Raw genomic sequence first — 21,068 nt, 5'->3', positions numbered from 1 at the left:
TTTTAACTTTACAAACAACTACATATCAAATATGGAACAACTAAAGAGAAGTTTCAGGCAAATCATCCATTTCTTCAAACGTATTCAAGGTGTTTTTGCTATTAGTTCTTGAATTATCTTGGACTTTGCTTGGATCTGCAAGAAAATGCATTGTAAACAAAACAGGATATGGTAGAAACTCTATATGCAAGATGAAGCTTCTGCACATCTAATTTATGTTAAAAAACACACACGTATTTAAACAGCAAGCTGTCAGTTTGCTACCATATCTCACACTGAATGTTTTCTTTCTGCCTCTCTTCATTCTGCCCCGCAGTATAAAAGCTAACTGACTAAAGAGCAAACTGCAGAACACATCTCAGGTCCTCGCATGCCCCTGTTGCAAACCCTGACGCCTGCTGCCAGAAGGACATCTGACACCTCTGAGTTCAGTGGTGTCTCTACGACACTTCCAGCACCCTCAGCAGACGCTGTCTTGAATTTCCTGCTTTCCACTCACGAGGAGCAGTTTGTCATCCAGTGCATATCCCAGACAGCCAGCAATGCTCTAGGGCTGAAACACAGCAAACTACACTTGTGTAAGGCAGAATCAGTCTGCTTTCTTGCTGCACCTTGCAGTACCCAAACATATCAACTCAACAATCCATGTACTTGGAAATACCTTTTCCAGAACAAAATATGCTGCCTGTTAAGAAGTTATTCAGCCTTATGCCTTTCAAATGCCATAAGGGAATGTAACATTTAGATCAAGCATAAATGCTTAGAGAAAAATATATCAGCTACACCCACCACGTTTCAGTGCTGAGGAATAAATAAGGAGTTAAGCCAAACTGCTCTCCAGATCTCCAAATGGTTTAACACCCCACCATGCTGGCCGTGAGTGTTCCTAGCAGTAAGCAGAGCAGTTGTATATCTAGGTTAAGTACACTGACATTCTTACAGGTCAAAAACGACACCGAAGGACTCCTAAGGAAAAGGGGTTTCACAAATAAGGCGCTGTGAAGTTAAGCAGTACCTGTTGGCCCTGGATCTTCATTGATAAACGAAACGTGTGTTTTCCACTCAGTCCATCTCACTTCATTAATCCTGTTTACATTGTATATAGATTGAGTCATTAGTACACGTTATCACCTGGCTACAAAGCTGCACTCCCCCTTTTATTCCCTCACTCCTTGCGACGGCTGTCATTTGCCATCAGCACCTGCACTACCAGTACTGAAACGTACTGCAATGAGTGCCTTGCAGTGTTAGGTACCGCATATGCAGGTGGGAATGATACTCAGATGGTTCTGCAGTCTCACATCTTATGAGTACAGTCTTGAAACTCACATTAGATATAAGAGCATTTTTCATTAAACAGCACAATAACATTATCTTCAATGCGATATCCATGTCAATGAGCAGGCAATTCTAAATAGAATTTCTTTTAAGCTATCACTTGGAGGGGATTATGAGAGAAATGCCACCTCCTGCAAGCAGAGCTTGTACTTGTACACTAAAATCATCTCCATGGCTCAAAACCTGTTTTCTTATTAAAAACTATCAACATAAAAAAACCTGTGCCTTTTCTCTGTTCTGCTCAAAGCACAAAATAATTGACCAAAATAGACAAAGTATTTTAAGCATCTTTTGGGGAGGAATAACCCTGAAGAGGCACACAGGACAGCACCGATAGCACAGCATTCAGATGTTACCTCAAACAAACCCTTGTGTCGTTTTCAGCCACTTTGCACCGCTCTCCCAGTTGGAATTTTTTCCTCAGGGATTTCGGTAAGAACTTCTCAAATTCCAAAATGGTTCTGGCTCTCTATGAACAACAAACAGGAATGGGAACGTGGTTAACCATCCTCAGCATTTACGTCACATCCTTTATCCACCAGCAGAGTGGTGATCACCAGCAGTGACCAGATCACCACCAGTGATCAGCAGAGACAGCAACAGAAGTAAATAGCATTGCAGACTTCCTGGTCAGGCTATGAAACACACCTTCGTGGTGACACGTCCAGGGGAATTAAAGTCACTAAGATATGCAGTGTCCCTACATGAGGGTGAAAATCTGAGACATAAGATTGGCTCCAGGACAGCTGGTAATTGTGAAGTTATCAGGACACTCTTACACCGAACCTATTTGTACACATATGCAAACAGAGATTGTCACTGTTAACTCCCATCCCTTTCTATCAGTGCGATAAATGACCAAAGCTACAGCTTAGACCTGACCAATGCTTCTGCACTCCATTAAGCAAGCTAACCACAAACAAACCTGGAGTTTCCAGATGTGCTCACTCTCTTTAGAAATATCTTCCACCGTTTCTCCCATTAATGCAATCAGCATGTTCAAGAGAAGAACAAAAGTCAACACAACATACGTTATAAGGAGCAGAAGAAATAGCACAGGATACTTGGAATTTTGCTGGATCTCCAGATCACCCAGACCTAAGGTGAGCTTAAAAAGATCCATCAGAACAGGTCCCAGGCTGCTGTTGGAATGGCATTCACCACCATTTTGGCAAGTTTCAATCAATGCAGCAAGAGCTGAGAAAAAAGCACGAGACAATTTTTATCACGATAATGTTTCGTGTACACAACGCATTCTAACCTAAAGAATTCAAGATGTGCTACATAATAAAGAGCTACAGCTACCCAGCCACGTCCACAGCAGCAGCCAGATGAGAGGTAACCAAAAGGAAGCAGAAAGAGCCCACGTCCAAATGAAACTGCAAGCAATTGAGCAAGAGCCAAATTACTTATCTGTTCAGACAGCCTCTAGGCAGTTTAAAGCTCTAAAGAGGGCTTTTTATTTCCAGAAGAAAGCCCAACACGAGCTCTCATCGCGATAACAGGGTTCTTAGTCATAAGGATGCCAAAATGGTTACTCACACAGAGCATCAGTGCTTTTCTCCAGTAATATTTACCTACGCCAAATCCCAGCAAAAACACGATATAGACAACTAAAAATTTTATCACATCGTTCAGGATGACCTAGAAATTAAATGGAATATTTATCAGGAATTAAAATGGAGAGCTACTTTTATGCTTATGTATCCTGCGGGGATAGCAGGTGTGATGCACACTGCAGCATCAGACCATCCTCATTAGGCAGTGATCGCTGCCTCCCTGGGAAACCCAGAGCAAACTGAGGCAGGAGGTTTATGCCTATTGCTGTGAATGAGAGCCTGGCAAGTTGTGTGCTTCCAAGAGACAGGAACTGCACAACAGGTGTTACGGAATGTGATGCAATTAAATAGCAGAAGTCTCTAAGCAGAAAACCCCCCACAAACTACTCGTATATTTGATACAATCTTTACCTTTAAGATATAAGCTACTTTCTGCTATTGAAGTCATATGGTAGATTTTATATATTATATTTCAGCAGAATAAAAAACATCAGAAAATTCAACATGAATGATACCCCTGAACTGTTGCATGAGCTTCATTAGGACTGTACAGCTAAGCACCAATAATACGTAATAAAGAACATACTTGCCTTTTGAATCATAACACTGTAAATTCCCATGGACTGGAAACCTCTGGTGAAATAGAGCATATTAGCCCATCCCAGGGCCATTGCCAAAACAAGACACACAAGGTGTTCTTTGTAGGAAAGCAAGTACAAAAAGACAGAGAAGACCACAAGCATGGCTTGTATAAAACTGTTAAAAAAACACACACATGTATGTAAAAGGGAAATTGCTAGCACAAAAACAACAGCATAATGAAGAAATATGACAATGCTTCTCAAGTTCCAACTCTACTTTCATACTGCTTTCCATTCTCCCCTACAAACGTAACCAAAATAATTTAACAATAAAGTAAATGAGTTGAAGGCTGGGGATGTTAACATACACTGGCTATCCTTATTAAAGCTTACTTTAAATAAACTCTTCTCCCCAGAGCAGTTCCATTGATTTTGCTAACAGAGATATTTGGAACCAATAGAGTTTCTATGAGCCTCTCTGCAAGGAGGGCACAGAGGACATGCAGGGCATTCTCATAGGAGATGGACCAGGTTCTGGCAGCACAACGTTGATATCAGAATGGCTGCAGAGTTAAGCTACCTGTTTTTACTGATATACGATCTTATTCTAGAAAGGAGAGGAAATCCTCTGCACCTAAACCTAAAGCAAATTGTGCATCTGCTGAAGGAATCACTCTCTGTAACCATGGATTCGATACGTATAATATATACCGTATAAAATATACGCATGACAGACTTACAATGCAAAGTGGAACCACGCATCAGAAAGAATCGACTGCAGGTCTGAGGGCCTGAGTAGAAAGATGGCTACACTCTACATCATGAGATAAAGAAGAAACACAGGAATGGAAATAAGAGAAAGCAGGGGTCAAAAATCAGTGCTTCAGAATCATGCGTCTGAATTCAGTCTATAGAAATCTCTCTTTTGATAAGTCAATAGCATCTAGAATTAAAAATCTTTTGATAGGGCTGTAACCTTAGAGCCTCAATTTGTCATCTTTGGCATTATTTAACAACTTCTAATTTCGTTAATATTACACCCATGTTTTTCTATTAAAGGCTGTAATTCTACATTGTCTTTAAACCCGGCCATTTGTCAACTTTAGCGTTATATAAATGTAAAATCATTTTGCCTTGAGAGTTCAAAAAAAAAAAGTCCTATTTGTTTTAGAGAGCAACACGGTTATAGCAAACCAATACTCAGCATCACTCAGAATGAGCGATGCACTGCACCACAGACTGTCAGAACTCAGACAAACGATATCGATACTGCAAACACATGGTCAAGATCACCCAGCTAGAGAAGTTCTTTACCTATTTTGTCACGTATTTGTTATTTAAAAGGCTCACCTCTTTGATGGCTAAAAATACCGCTCCTAACATAACCATCACCTGTCCTGATAACTGCAGCCATCCCACACCGCGTGTCAGAGCTAAAGGGTAAGGAGGAGCCTGCAAGACAAGGCCAACATGAAGGACTCAGTTCCATATCTGAAGGGTAAAAGGCAAAGTATGTGGGAGCCTCACATGTGTAGCTCTCTGGGTAATCAATTTAACCACCTGTCTTTACATTATGCAGCTTTCAGGTTACTTTCACAAGTAACTTCTCCTACACTTCCTTCTAGATAAAATAACCTGATGTTGGAGGGCCTGCTCTCACTACAGTCTGATATTCTGATACATTTTGGGGCACTTTCTTATTGTTATTTGTATTCGCCAGCACTTTAAAAACAAACCAGAAGTTACTATTGCATTTTAAAGCAGTGAAATGTGTTAAGTTACTGTACTCACTTCATTTTCATTAGGCCTGTGGTAGGAAACTAACGTCAGTGTTACGTTGTACAGGAAATAAAAGCAACATGACATGAAAAGCATGTGCCGTGCAAACTTCTTCCACTTCATTCGCAGGAGTGAATTCAGGGGCTCCAATGTCAGCATTTCGTGACGATTCTGTAAGAGAAAAAAACATGTTAAGATCGGAACTTTCCACCTGTAAGAAAACCGAGATAACGTGTGCGTGTTATTAATAGGCAGCGTACACCGATATTCGTGTTGTAGACAATGATTTCCAATACTGAATTGTCTGCAGTGGTATCCAGCTCTGTCAGATCATAAAGAGAAGATTGGACAGGACCATAAGCCCAGTCTGTGAATTTTCTTGACAGGCTTCTGTTGGGTTTCTCTCTTATCTCTCTGCTGAGGATGTATTTCAGAACCTAAAACATCAAATAAGTGCTGTTGGAGATCACAAACTTCCAATGAATAAATACAGTATTCTTAATGTCTCGGCATTTTCTGTCAAAGAGATTCTGTTTCTAAAGAACAAGAGCACAATTTTCCAGGTGTTGGCATTCATAACTTAATCAATTACTCTCTAAATTAAAACACTGTCAGCTCATTACCACATATACAAGATGATTATGATGGACAAATGCGACAGCAGCGTAACAGAAAAAGTCTTCTAAAACGATCTGAAGATTTTGTATTGTCTAAGAGTAGTATTTAATATTTAATCAGTATTTAATATTCATAACTTTAATATTAATTTCATAGGAATTCATCATTCATTAATTCACTGTTTAATATTAATATTTGGTATTCTGAGTTTCTGCACAACAGAAAGGTTTAGACGGCTGCCTTTAATAGCATATTTTCTACAGAGAGGTATTCTTAGAGGAAGACCTTGGAGAGTAGAAGCAACACTGCTTACATTTTGAACCCAATTAGCTCAGTGGTAAACTGGTCTAATCCTGGTATACAGTACAGCATAGCAAGCATGGAAAACGACATTACAGAGCACTGACATCTGAGTCCATGGTTGGTCTGGATGCTTTCCCCACACTTAAAGATACCACTGTTACTCACCTCCAGCTTCCCAGTTTTTGCAGCTAATTGTAGCGGCGTTAAACCCTCCTTGTTCTTCACTTTTTCCAAATTTCTGTCTTTGCTTTTCAACAAAATCATGTCATACATTCTGATTACAAAGTCATTCTGAGTTTTAAAGTCCTCTGCAACAGTAACTAACGCGTGTAGGATGTTGTTTCCTCTGGAATCCTGAGAAGCAATGTTGGTCCTGGTGTTGTCCATTAACAGCTCGATTATATCTGGTTGATTGGTACACGCAGCTAAAGCCAGCGCAGTTTCACCTACAGAATTATAATATGAAACGTGCTCACGTTTTACTACAAGCAATCAAACTGTTATTATAGGAATAACCATGTTAAATATCTTCATATTTAAAAGCATGTATCAATGTGGGTTATTTTTAGTTTAGCTCTTGGTTTAGAAAAACCTTTAGAACAATTTGCCATTCAGCATTCAACAGCTGTTTTACAAATACATCTGAGTGTTAATAATACATTGGACTCGAGCAAATCTCCTTACAAGAGGCACTGTGCCATCTTTCTGTCCTGTGATACAAGTTCCTTAATCCAGTGACAGCAATGATCCACACTTGCCTGCTTTCTGTGCTGTCTTACTTTTCTGGGTATTCCTTCCTAACTGCTGCAGAAATCCCATTTCTACTTACCGAAATAAAAGCCTTCATGTTTATGTTTGGGATTAAAGAAAATACCCTGGGCGTGAGCATTGACATCAGCTCCTCTTTCTATGAGGGTCTGAGTGATTTCAAACTGTCTTCTTTCAATGGCAATATTCAGAGCTGTCTGGCCTGAAACAGCAGACAGGTATTTAGTGTTAGTTATTTGATGTTACCATTACTGATGGCACATTCAGCCACATGCCTGAAAATGGTATCAGCCAGCAGTACCTCTATATGCCTCTTCCGTGTATGCTGCATTGATAAACCTCTCCAAAATACCATTTTCTTCTGCAAAGGATAGCAGCATATTCACTACCTCATTTGTGTTGTTGTTGATGTTCAGTAGGGCTTTCATCAGACATGTTTTCCCAGTATCTGAAGCTGTGAATTTTTTCATGAGATAATCTGTAAGAGTAAATGTTGGGATTAGATCACGGTAGCCATCGTTATTTATTAAATGGAGGGAAAACAGTTTGAATCTTTATTTGGAGAAGAACCTGAGGGATACGTACCAACAGAAATTATTTGGTAAGCAGTTACCTGTTCACTCTGTGTTTGAGCTGTGTGTACTTTGTGAGATGGTACAGAGCTGTGGTGGTGGTTAGCAAGGCAGCCAGTGTGCTTGCTTTCTTTTCCAGCTATCCCACCAGCACGGTAACTCCAGACAGATCCAAACTCTTTTCTTCCCTGCCTGCTCTGCCATGCTACACACCTCACAAACTGTGGCTATACCACAACCAGACCGACTGCAGTATGGACAGAGACATCAGTTTTGAGTCTCGTGCTGCAGACGCTAGCTCAGGTATGGCTGTGGGAATACAGCGCACAGGGTAACATAAATAAGAGACAAATACTCCCCAGTGTTGCTTCAGAGGTTGCAAGGAAGCAGCTGATTGAATACGCTTTCATTTAGAAGTAAGAAAAGACATCCATTTGATTGCAAACGACTTTAGACTCACACACCAGTCACTGCTGCACTGAGGTATCTCCTAGCACAACACACATGCAATGCCAGAAGAAGAGTCTTCCATCAGGTAACTCCACAGCTTACCTGGCACAGTCATGCTTGTACAAGCATTTGATCTCTCCTTCAGCTCTGCGAGCAGACCTTGCAATTCTTCAATATTCCCCTCAGAAACTGCCCGAAATATGTATTTTTTCAGCTTCTTCCGGGCTCTTGTCTGATCAGCTCCTTGTGCTGCGTTAGCACTGAATGATCAAAAACAATAATGAAATTGCTGAGTCGCTTTGCTTTATTTTCTGCATACGAGGAAAAAGAAATACAATAACGTGCACCAGACTACAATGACTTGCCCCATTTCCACATGGGTGTCCCGGTATGGATCTCTCAATATGTTTCTCAATATTGCTTATTTGCTGAGAAAACGTTACTGAAAAAGCAAAGGTTACAGCTGCTTATTTCAAAGTTTAATTACTGAAGATTCAGAAAGGCATTTATACCTCATTTCTGGAAAGAAGAAAAAAGAAAGCACAATTGGTAACATCTACCCTGTTGTAGATTCCAGCTGTAGAAAAGGCACTAAGAAACGTTCCCCATCTCCACTCACCAACAACTGTCTACGTTAGGGCTGTATTCAGTCACGTCGTCCTGAAGAGACTGTGGGGAATCCATGTCTTCCCCATTTGCAGATGCACTGTAGGAATAAGAAAAGCATCACTGCTAAGACAAGAAGATGCTGGAAGACATCGTGGCACATTGCACTAAGAACCCGTCAGTGCCAGGATTGCCTGTTTCAAAGGAGTAACAAAAAGGAAGAGGCGCACAGGGTTTTATTCCATGTAAAAAGTCCTGTTTGTGTTTACTCTGCATTATTTCATTTGAAATCTTGAAGCTGCAGGATCTTTTTCTTCAGTGTTTAACACCTTTTGTGCAACATCTTCAGTGCTGCACCTTGAAACGCACCATCTTCCTCACGGACTTAATTTGTCATCTGCCATAAGGCAGGAGTTAAAGCAGGAATCCTGCACGGGTTGCACACAATGAATGTCATTTAAAGGTTTACTACACGATGCACTGCAGGCAACCCAAGAACATTCTGCAGCTGACTGGAATGGAGATTTGAGCTAGAAGAAACTAAAGCCTGGGCCCTGTATGCATATTTAGGTAATAAATTTAAAGGACTTCAGTGGCATTGGTATTCTGGAATTTCTGTGTGCCATTTCTGGACATTCCCAAGAACAGATCTGACAGCAGAACTGACTGACTGTCATTTTTCTCACTTGTATTTTTGTTTTCTATGGGGTTTGGATCTGATGAACTCTCACAGGCTGATGAATTAAGGAGCCTGGACTCTGAGAGATTGGCAAGATGGATGTATGGACAGAATGCAAGGATTCAACATCGCTCTGCAGATATTAATTTGAAACAAAGCTGGAAGCTCAGGGTCCATTCTTATTCAGTCCATCACTTCTCTGCAGAAAATCCAGTGACAAAGTGCATGTGCGTCTCACGCAGGTTTGTTCCTGAATGAGAAGGAATAATTCGGGTACGTTTCCTCTGATACAACAATAAAACCATCAACAATTGCGGGAAGCTGAGCAGTCACCTCTCAGACACAGGAACATTGGACAATTCTGAGCTTACTCTCCATTTGATTCACGTTTCCCTAATTCATAATTCTGGCATTCAGAACCATTTCCAGTTTCTAAATATCTGCTGCATTCTACTCATCATTTTTCTCTCCTCATTCAGCATAAATAACCGCCTTCAATATCTCAGACTCAACATCTACACGTTGTTCTGTTGTTAATGAAAAGCAGAGCGAGGATGTTAGCACACAGAGCTAGGAATATGGCTTGCTAAATTAGACTGTTGTTTCTGCATCAGACAATTGGGTGCGTGGAGTTTGTCCCCATCTATCACAAATAACAGATGCTTAGGAAAGAAAAGTTAGCATTGATTTTAAATGTATTCATATTTGAGGCCTGATTAATTCAGTGTCAGTGATAGCAGTACATACAGATAAATAATCCAGCAACAACTGAACAACAACAACAGAGCTCTGTCCTTGAAGTGACCAAAATCCAGGCAAAACCACGTGAAATTTCAGCTCTAAGGAGGAAGGAGTAGCTGCTGAAAATGAAATAGATATATTTGCAGAATGACTGTTGTACATGCACTGATAACTTACCATGGACGAATATTTGAATCCATTGGTTTGGAAAACACAGGGGGAGATGTGTTATTTGGAGTTGCATTGCTTTCAAAACCTTCGATCTCCAGAAAGAAATGTGAACTGTTGGACATAATACATTGAGAAGTTATTAGTAAAATGATCAAATTCAGCCATAAAGTACAGAATTCTCTACCTGTAAGTACCTGGAACAACACTGACAATATTTTCTGGCATCATACCTGTCTAATAGGATGCTGGCTGCTTTTCCCTGGAAGGATCCCAGCCTCTGCCCTCAGTTAAGCACTTCCATGTTGGCAGATGGGCAAAAGAACCCGAGATATTTTTAGAGGGCACAACATCAGATCCTGACATGTCTGAACATCGACACCAGCAGCCTGGAAGGAGCCTCACTTCTGTGCCCACAGCTGAATGCAACACCAGACGCATAAACACACATGTATGCTTATGCTTCTTCATCTACTACCTTTAGTCCCTATTTCTGCAGCCAGTAGCCATCACAGTGGATCATTCCAAACCCGTCAGCAGTGACAGACAGCAATCCAAGTGTTCATTTCACTCTGTATAGCTGTTCAAACTCCACAACCTTTTAACATCTGAGATGTGTCAGCAGAGCATCCCTTCAATTACCTACACATGGGGTGCTCCTCAGAGTACAGGAAAAGTCTGGACAGAAGGAGGACCATTGCTATCATTTCTGCCACACTCACATCTGTTGTAAATCACTGTTGCTTCAATGGGATCTCAACTTGGCAGAAAGAGTGAAAATGCCAAGGATTCATGCTGCTTTCTGCATTCCCTGACTGTGATGTGCAGGATCTGCCCCAACAGGTAAAAGCTGTTGGAGGCTACAGTGCATTTCCACAAAGCCAGACGTGCTGCTCTTCAGGCTTAGCTGGGCTGTCTCAGCTGCTCACACCAGGAGTGCTGCGCCGCGGGTTGGTATCTCTCCCAGCACTGTGTTCATGAGGAAGATTTTGGCATGCAGTAGCTGTACAGCAGCTATGAAGTGGTGCCTGTTTTGGAAACCAACATACCTACCCCTATGCCAACATGTGGGTTATATGGGGGCACCACGGGGGGAAAAATAAAACCAAGATCCACCATGCAAAGCAAGGGGACAATTACCAAGAAATACCCAAGTGCTTACGTGGCCATGGTGCACACTGTCAGGAGATCTGCCCACAGACATTATCAGGTCCTGACAATGCTGGCAGTGCTCCTCCCATCCTGTCTCTTGGTTTTCCTGTACACATATTGTTGGTGCACTCAGACACCAGGGGCTTCAGGAACGGGAAGTAAATGTATTTTCTTCAAGTATATATTGCCAATACTTGTCCAAGTGAGAAATGCTACCCATGGAGGTGCACTGGATGCTCAGTGGCACCATACGGCAGAAGGAAAAGTTCTGAACCCACAGAAGTACAGCAGCATAGAAACATGTAATTAATAGAACACGTTAAACCACTGCATTAAAATTCATGTGATCTTCGCTCCTTATATTACAGGAATGTTGTTGGCCACACCCTGAGCTCTTGGTTGAGAGATGGCAAACCCCCAGGGTTACTGTTACTGATACCACAAAACAGAATGGGAGTTAGGAGATTAAGTAATTAAGCGCAGTATTTGCCAGTATTTGTTTTAAATATAAAATCTTCCATGGAATCGCCCCTTTTTGCAGTACCAGATGTATTATGAGCTCTTCAGACACCCCATCGACCCCTTTGACGAGCAAAGTGTAATGATTCAAACAAAGAGTTTCTCTTTTTGAATATAGCATTGGAAGGAGAAATTGGGCCAACCAGGCAGTGGGTCTCAAATAACTTCCAACAGCATTTCTGTACAGAAAGTGATTCCTCGGATTATTAAGAAATAATAAATGTTAGAACAGCCACAATTGCCTGGACCTTCACGGGTTGCTATAATAGCTAATAATTAGCCAGAGAGAAAAGTTTATGAATGAAATTCATCCTCAGTCTACAGTAACTCAAGTGATTTCAATAACACAGCATCAGGGATGAATTACTGCTTTTATTACAGTATTCACATTGAATTAAAACCCTCAATCACTGTATTAAGTCCTTAGCATAAAATATGAATGAAAGGGAATGTTTTATTTAATAAAATAAAATAGGTAAGAAATCTCATTAATCAGAATCATGAAAAATTGAATGAACGTAGGTTTCTGTTTGCAATAAGGATATCCCAAACCTCCTGCCCTACTGGCTCTCATTCTTTAATTCCACCTCTGCCTCCCCATAAATGCTGTATTTCCTTGCGATGCTGTTTGCAATGTTCCTTTTTCCAGGCCAGCATCTTTTCTACAAAACCTGGTGTGCCCTGCCACGTCATCCATTTTAAAAGCCCACTTTACCTTCTCCTGCTGAAATGCTAATCATCATTAGACCTAATTCTCATAAGCTCACAAAGGTATGTAGAGTGCGTGCAGACAGCCCAGCTGATAGGCAGAAAACTTTAACAGACCAGTGCTCACATCTGATGTCTCTAGGACAGAGTGTTTTTCCTATTAGGGTGAACACATCTGTCTACCTAAAGAGAATATTCTTCCACTTACAAACAGCATAAGCCCTCCATTTTTTGAAAACATATTCTTTTATCTGGTCTATCTCATTCGTACATACAGCATAAATAAAGATATTGGGCACACTGCATTCCAAACATCTACTAAGAGAGATTAAAAGGGAGATATAACGTCTTACACTGAGCTTGAGTCCTACCTTTTCTTTGTGGGAGTGCTCTCAGCTGGTTTCTTCTCTTGCTGATTTGCAGGAGGTGCACCAGGTGCATTTGTTTTCTTGCCCATTAGTGGAACAACTTCTTTGTTATCCTTAATCATGGTTCTGCAGTAAGTAGAATCACAGTTACTCAACACTTCAAGACAGTATAGGGACCAAATTACCCATTTACAATCTCTTCACAAGTAAGCATACAACTCTTGATCCTCTTACCAAAGTTCTTCATTTGCAGTTATTAGGCACACGTGTCATTTCATGTGTCAAGGCTGGAGGGTCAAGATTGTGTAAATTACATTCTAAGAAAAGGGCCATTAAGAGTGATACCAGAAATCCAGGAGAACCGTAACCATAAGTATGTGCCTAAGTTAAACTGAACTGAGTTCATCAGTCACAAGGACAGTATCTCTGAACAGCATCCAGCCTGATCCCAGCTAAAGAAATGTCCACATGGGTGACATCGAGGACCTTTGTGTGCTGGTGGCATTTCTCAATGTTTTAGGGAAGAAAAAAAGAAAGATAAGTCACGGCTCTGCTGAATGGGAACCACCAACACCAAAAAGATGTTGATGAACGTTCTCTGCCTAAGAACACTCACAACACCAATTCTGTAAGTAATAATAATCATCATCTTCCTATTTCTCAATAGAACACTCACGGGCATGATTTTAAATCACCAACAATAACCTGAAAGCAAGAAGGTGGATTTAGGATGCTGTAAAGTTAACTGAATGCAGAAACGGTAAGTTCTACAAGGTCACGGATCCATTCCCAAGCAGACTGGAGAAGTGCCCTCCATAGCCAAGGACAAACCAAACAGATCTGAACAACACGTACTATGCTTTTTCCCCCTCCTACGTCCACTTACAAAAGTACATACAGATTTTCTGCTCCTGTCTCAACATATAGAAGGCAGATTGCGAAGTATGTCTGAAAAGACCTGACAACAGGGATGAAAAAGGGGACAGGCACACCACAGACTTAACTTGAATGTGCTGGGCAATGTGATACTTGGCATAAATCACATACAAGGGGGCTAGAATGACATGGAGATGGGCTTCAAACAGCTTTACAAAATAAGTGATTTTAGAGGAAGAGAATCATTGGAAACAGACCAGTAGGTCAAAAAATGTGTCAGCAAAAGGAGCTGATTTGAGAAAAACGTGCTTGGCACATGTGTGAAAGTTCGAGGGGTCAGAGAGTGGTCACAGAGCTGGAAAAAGCAAAAGCTAAGGTTAAAATCTGTAAAGCAATGAATACAGGGAAGAGCTTTTAATTGTGAGCATTGCTAGAGCTGTTCCACATTTCTGCTTGGGACATCCATGAGGGCAGTATGTCAGAAGCCCCACCTGCAGGCAATTGCCATTGCAGACATTTTAGCACTGACTTGAGAGCAGGAAACATCATTTAAGAGAGGTGAAAGTAATCAAAGATAACACTGAACTCTCAGTCTGTGATGGAAGAGTACTGAACCACCAGTGATTTAAGGGAAGAGTCTGAAGAGGAAAAAGAGGAATGGTTCATTTCTGTATATTCTTGTCATTTTATACACTACTTACAAAGCCACATTGAAGACCTGATGGAGACTATTTCAGATGAGATGTCAGAGTCTGCACAAGTAAATAACTGCAGGCGTAACAGTAAAAGTACCTTTCTGCAGTGCTGATGTAGTGTCTGCTCCTCATTTTTAATCATTATTAATTGCAAGCCCAGATGAAAATTAAGCCCAGGCTTTTGACAATATCACTTGCTGAACTCAGTTCTTACTTGGATACATTCATACGAATGTCATGAAAATAAATTGAGGTTTTTTAGGCTTATCAGCTCCTTCCTCCCTCTGTCTTGGTATTTTAATGACTAATCGCTTTCATCATCACCTTCCCGTGCACTATCATTTCATGTAATCTATGACATATAGAGAAAAATATTGGAACAGTCTGAAGAATGCCAAATCATCATTATTACAGTCTATGGAACCTGATACAGAGTGTCATCTTTAGTCGTGACTATTTTTGAGTCTCATTATCTATTTAATTGTTACTTACACGCCATCAGAGTGGTGCTTTATTTGAAGCGGGCAGTGAGACAAAAATCCTGTGCTGATTTACAGTATTAAGAACTGCTTTGGAGGAGATTCTGAGGACACTGTGGATGTAGTATCTCACCTCCAGTGTGGCAGGGAGAAAAAGAGAAATGCACTATAAACAATTATCTGCAGTATCATGGGACAAAGGTCTTCTCCCTCAGGGGCAGAGGAGAGGCAGTGACCACCAAGAGATGCTTCATTCACAGGATCCTTCGAACACCCACAGCACAGCTGATCCTTACTAACCCATAAAATAATCCTCTCCCCCAGAGGAAAGATGATAAAACTTCCATTTTACTTCTGTACATTATTTATGGTACATGTATCCGATCAGCAGAAAGTCACACTTCAGTGAAAGAGTTTAACCTTCCTGTGAGATTTTTGGTCTTTTGAGAGACACCAGGCACTACGAAAATGTCATTTTCTTCTTGGGGAGAATATATTATTTTACCACAAGAGTTTTTCCTAACTGAAATATTAAAAGTCTCTGTGAAAAACAATGTTTTTCTGTGAGGAAAATGCTTCAAAATTATTTTCCTGCTTATCTCCATATTGAATAAAAAGAGGACATCGTAGAGAGTTGAAATAAAGACTATTCTACCATGCCAGCTATTCTGCCTTTGACAGTTACTACAGTGAGTGAATCTCTCAGTGGAAGGTAAACACATTTTTAACTTCAGCCTTTATGCCAGTATATTTTGGATGCCCTCAGCACAGAAAGTATCACAGTGCATCAAGCAGAGAAATAGCAATGAAATAAGCTGCATCTTAATATCTGAATGCCTTTGAGTCAGTGTGGCACACCTTGGGAGAAAGACAGATTAATAAACCAGAAAAAAGCAACAACCACAACAGCATTCTCCTGTTGAAAGCCAGGCTTAGTGAGGACAGTTTAGCAGATCTCATTCCCTGGAAAATCATCCCATCTACTCCAAACACCCACGGAGCCCTCAGAGAACTTACCCTGTTTACAAAACCTGCATGGCAGCGTAGAGGAGGCGCCTCCAAATTGTACAAATGAAGCTCAGATTTGGGGCCCGCTGATGTTTCAACAACATCCGATAAAAGGAATCTTCCAAATGAGTGAAACCAAATTCAGCGTCAAAACGATTCTTAAAGTGCACAAAACCCCCTCTTCAGTCATTGGGTTTGCTCGGCTGTTGGAAAGCACACAGGAGTGCAGCACTGGAGCACTGAAGCCTTACAGGGTTTCTCACATCTGAAATTAGGAAGCAGAGAGAAACTTGCTAGACAACAAACTCTTTACTTCACAGCTGCCAAAGTGGGATGACACACACACACACACGCAATAATTATATACTAAATTATTACTAAAGCTGAGTCGCTCACGGATGACTTAATGGTAGCAGCAGAATATCTGAAATGATCACAGCACTCTGCAGTTTACATGCTGTATTCAAAAGAAAATGGTTATGCGCACACATTTGGGTTGTAAATGACATCCCTTTATGTCGTGCTTAGTTTATGATATATTATGGAACTACTCAGAGAGCACAAAGCAAAAATGAGTAAACAATCATACCAAGTGCTCCAGAAAGCAAATATTTCTGCTATTACTATGAAAAAGTAGAGATGGGTTTAGCAAATCCTCTACTTTCATAGCAATAATGTCAGTGAAAACATGGTGAGTGTGTTTAGATCTTTCCCTATCTGCATGTTTTCTGATGAATGTGTACCCTTAGGGTCTGCAAGGATACAACATGCCTGTACTTCACAGAAACAGCACTGATGTGACTTCTTGCTCTGCCAACTACAGGGAACAGTGTTTTCCAGCTTTGCTGGTTTTGAGCTGTTAAGCAATGGTTGCTGCACACTTCTGTTTTGGGACATGCCAGAAAAGGAACCATAAGTTCTGCACTCCCTACGGAGTCTTTCCATTACCAGCATAAATGGTGCACTTAAAAACTTGCGTGTCTTTGCAAGCCTCAAATACAAACTTTGAACTCTCCCTTCCTTGACTTGATTAATAAATGGGAATTCAAGGGGAATAATGCAGGCCAGAAATACAAAAACATTTCTGCACTGTAAAAAAGGGAAGAAAGAGTCATGTTTGAGGGAAACGGAAACGAAAACATAAAATACCTCCAGGATGTTCAGATTTAGAACAGGCATCGGAAACAGAAAAAAATGACTCTAAAATGCATCTACAAAGTGTAGGTGAACTCCTCCTGTTCAAGCAGATCTCTTTAAAGAACAGGACTGCTGGGTTTTATCTTTACAACACATCAAGGCCAGCCCTTTGGTGTGAAACACCAGGAACACTAAGCTGTTTCTGGTAATGAATCAGCTCCAACAGAACAGCACAGAGAAAAGGCCCATGTCTACACCAGCTCCATTTGGCATTCGGAGAGCTTTGGTTGGATGAGCCAAACACGCATCCAGCTCTGCCTGACACAAACTGATGATGATATATTCCAAACCAGTGATGATATATTCCATACCCTGCGCTGGGCAAAGCTGTTCACGCCTTGTCAAATGACTGCCTAAGCTAATATGCTGCAGTCTGGAGTCAGTTGCTTTGATGGTCTCCTAGCTGCTGGTCTAACCACTCAAGAACTGAATAATGGCATTTAATCTTCCCTGGAAGAACGCTGACTTTGTTCTCCACGCTAACTACGAGAAACTGTTTAATTGCAGCCACTCTGAGGCTGGAGTACTGCATGTGAAAATAGGCAAAGTTGGATTAAATCTGGGTGAAGGTGCATTTAAGGACTCTTGCTTTAACTCTCCTAAAAACCACAGTAGAAGAGCAATTAAATTCTTTTGCAAAGAAGGGAAAATTAGTTCAGCAGCAAGCTGTACTTTGAACTTAGAAAGCAGCTATATCTGAAAGTACCCAGATCTGTGTGGCTTAGCAGCACGCAGGACCTATCGGTGTGGTCTATGTACAATGTCATGGCAGTTAGCCAAAAAGAAAACCAGGGACAAGCTACAGCAAGAATCAGAGCCTTGTATCAAATCTGACTATGAAAAAGTATAGAAGATCATGAGAGCTCTCACAATTCACACGCCTGTGAATTACACTTCATCTTACCTGATACGTGTTAACGGCTTCTCCCTCCATTATGAGGACAGTAAGTTGGTAGTGTGGCCTTTTCCATGCCATTGTCAGATTTAGAAGACATGTAGACAGATTATTCCTAGCTAGTCTTCCTGAAAACAGGTAAAAAACCTCATGTGCTGCACATGGGTGTTGTGAGCCTGAACAGAGCTACTTTAAGGGCAGACTTAAGAGCCAGGAAATAAGAAGCAGAACTACACAAAGTCACATCCGTGCAAACATTTTCTTATAATCATTAACCCACTCGGCCTTTAAGTTCCCAGACCTGTTCCACTCAGATTTCTTATAAGCCATGAAGATTCTGCAATAGGCTGTGCAGATCACTTTATAGAGTTTCACATCAGCTACCAGCTGTCTTACTTACTTAAAGAAACACCATAAAAGTTAAAAACATTAAAAACTAGACATGTATCTCCTATGAAAACTGACTGGAAAACATTAGCTCTGGAAGGCGCGCACAGCACCAATAAGCAGCAGATGCCCTATCTGGCATTCGTTATTTTGTTTTTCTAGCAACTGCTAGACTCACTAGAAACCAAAACCAACAAGATGAAGGAAACCCCAGATGGGAGGGATTGAGGATCTGGAGATCCGCCATCTGACAGCAGCAAACGGCATTTTCTGTTCTGCTGACACGATCCGAGTCAAACTTGCATTAAGAAATTATTCTGATTTCACATTGAATTCTGTGAATCTCAGTACTCCAGCTGTAATGACTGGGAGGAAAAGCCATTATCTAAAAAACACTCTTATCATTAACAGGCAACAGCGTAAGTAACTGCAAATTAGTTGTTGTCAGTATTCCATTCCCCAGTGTCCTGCTCTTAAAAGAATGTATACCCATTTAATGCTGAAGAACCACATGAAGAGCACTTCTGTAGGGTATGCTAAAAAGGAGAAGATACTATCACTTTCCCATAGATTTTCCAGCTGACTTTTAACCAGATGAGGAGACATTAAAGAGTGATAGGAAAGTCACAACATTGCTACTCTAAACAGAACTCAGACCAACTCAAACCAACAGCAAAAAACTGTACTTGGCTGTTCTGAGCCTCAGAGTCCCAACTAGGTCAAGGTTGGTCTTCAGCTCTTTCAGAGTGAGTTTGTACCCTCAGTCAATCCTCAGTTGTGGTGCATGGTTTCTGGTAACACTAAACAGCACTGGGGAATTAAGCAATATGAAGATGCCTCAAGGAATACACTGTGAACAAAGCATGCCCCACCTATATGCTACAGGTTTTTTTTACTCAAGTCTGTTCTGCTGCTGTTTGACTCAAGTAGCCTTTAGGGGCTCATCACCAAAGCTGAAGAGGAACAGGAACGTTACAATAATTTTAGGCTGAACTGTTGCTCGGCCGTTTGATGCTTCAGTCAAAGGAGCATCAAAACTCCTCATTTAAAAGGGAAGTATTTTCATCATTGGTTTCACCCATCTAAGTCTGGGGAACAGGTCCTTCCGCTCCAAAGATCTAGTTAAAGCTGTATAAAGATAATACGAGGGGAACAAAAATTCACCCACTCTCAGGTCTTCCACTGAGAGCTAAACCTTGCATCACCTGTAGCAATTCTATCAGATGCTCACTAACTATAACAAAATGAAGTCCCTGCAGGCCCCTTTCACTTGCTGTCAAGCTCTTCCTGGGAAATAAGTGAAGCACAATTCAAGGAGAACATTGAACAATTGAAATAAACCTCAAAAATAAGAGAACTAAAAGATGTAGGTCCCATGTGGCTGCAGTTAAGGATGGCACTGCATGTATTTGTACACGTTTCCAAAGGGTGTCCTCTGAGCAGGCACACATCATATGTGCCCCACAGACAAGATCATCTTCCCAGGATACATTTTCCTGTCTCAATTTCAATCCATTATTCTCATTAAAATATCTTTTATTATTTTGCAGATTGTGCCTCCTTTGTCAGCGCTTCCACTTTCTGTCATACAGACCTTAAGCTAAGATACAGGCGTTCCATCTGTCATTGCAAATCAGCCTCTTGAGAGCCCCCTACCCATTTCCAGCCCTCAATTTCACTATTCTGAATCTTGCTGCTAATGAGGGACATTGGCTTTCCTGCGTCTTTCTCTATGTCAATTAAAGACTCCTGAGTTTCAGAAACTGAGGACACAATCCCTTTTCCCTGGGTGGTTCATTATCCACACTCACCTTTGGAATAAGAGCTACACCTACTATACCACCTTGGAAAGAAATGACTTCCACTTGATGACATTGCTTAAAACTGCTCTTACTGGCTGAGTGAGTAGGACAAACTTCCTCCTGGTTCCTGTCACTGGGAGTTGCTTTCCTTGGCTGCTCTGCCGTCGGCTGACATGGCAATTCCAGGTGACATAACCTCTCCTGTCAACATTCAGGTGACTAAACTGTTCAGGGAGGCTGATTAAAACAATGACAGACGAGTACAATTTTGGTTGATGATGGAGTCTGAAAACCTCAGTGATTTTGTAAATATTCGTGTCTCCTCATACCCACTCATTTTCTGCATACTGAAACAGGAAGCATTACTAATAGTGATGTAGCTCTGCCACAGTATCACAAATACACCAAAAAAGCAGAAGTCTTGTGAGATAATTTGGTTGATTTCCCTTCCTTCACAAAAAATAGCATACTCTCCACCATCCATTCTGAAGTGTTTTGTACAGTTTAATATCTGGTGAAATTGGGTCCATATTTTCTCTGTGGAAACTATTCCAGAGTCAGAAGCAATCCCAGGCTGCATGGTGTGGGTGATGGGAAGCACTTCAGAGCTCTGTAACTACATCATAAGACCCAGAGTCCTGGTGATGCATATAACAGCATTGATTAAGACATATTCCTTTCAGACCCTACTACATCTTTGTCTATTGCCTAATAGAGCAAGAAAGACTCATAAGTACCTTCGTCCTCACAAATGTTTGCCACAGAAGGGCAGTGGGATTAGCTGGCTTTTGGCAAAGATAAATATGATCCTGCATGATGA

At 41.0% G+C, this 21,068-nt stretch overlaps 1 protein-coding gene across 1 annotated transcript; it reads right to left on the bottom strand.

The window, feature by feature from the left end:
• Position 1: 1 nt before the first annotated feature.
• On the bottom strand, positions 2-19,284 carry TRPV3 (transient receptor potential cation channel subfamily V member 3). Its single transcript, XM_072353238.1, has 19 exons — positions 18,069-19,284; positions 15,977-16,232; positions 12,913-13,035; positions 10,172-10,276; positions 8,588-8,674; positions 8,071-8,228; positions 7,248-7,424; positions 7,008-7,148; positions 6,344-6,624; positions 5,518-5,694; positions 5,270-5,428; positions 4,829-4,930; positions 4,219-4,292; positions 3,488-3,653; positions 2,916-2,982; positions 2,264-2,535; positions 1,695-1,807; positions 1,016-1,086; positions 2-135 (listed from the first exon to the last, which is right to left on the bottom strand). Exons 3-19 carry the CDS (start codon positions 13,029-13,031, stop codon positions 41-43), a joined length of 2,364 nt encoding a protein of 787 aa, XP_072209339.1. The 5' UTR covers positions 13,032-13,035; positions 15,977-16,232; positions 18,069-19,284; the 3' UTR covers positions 2-40.
• Positions 19,285-21,068: the final 1,784 nt, after the last annotated feature.

The sequence above is a fragment of the Excalfactoria chinensis genome, chromosome 19 (genome assembly GCF_039878825.1).
Source record: "Excalfactoria chinensis isolate bCotChi1 chromosome 19, bCotChi1.hap2, whole genome shotgun sequence".
Classification (NCBI taxonomy): Eukaryota; Metazoa; Chordata; class Aves; order Galliformes; family Phasianidae; genus Excalfactoria; species Excalfactoria chinensis.
The sequence above is the reverse complement of the archived record's forward strand: the minus strand, read 5'-3'. Positions and strand labels throughout refer to the sequence as shown.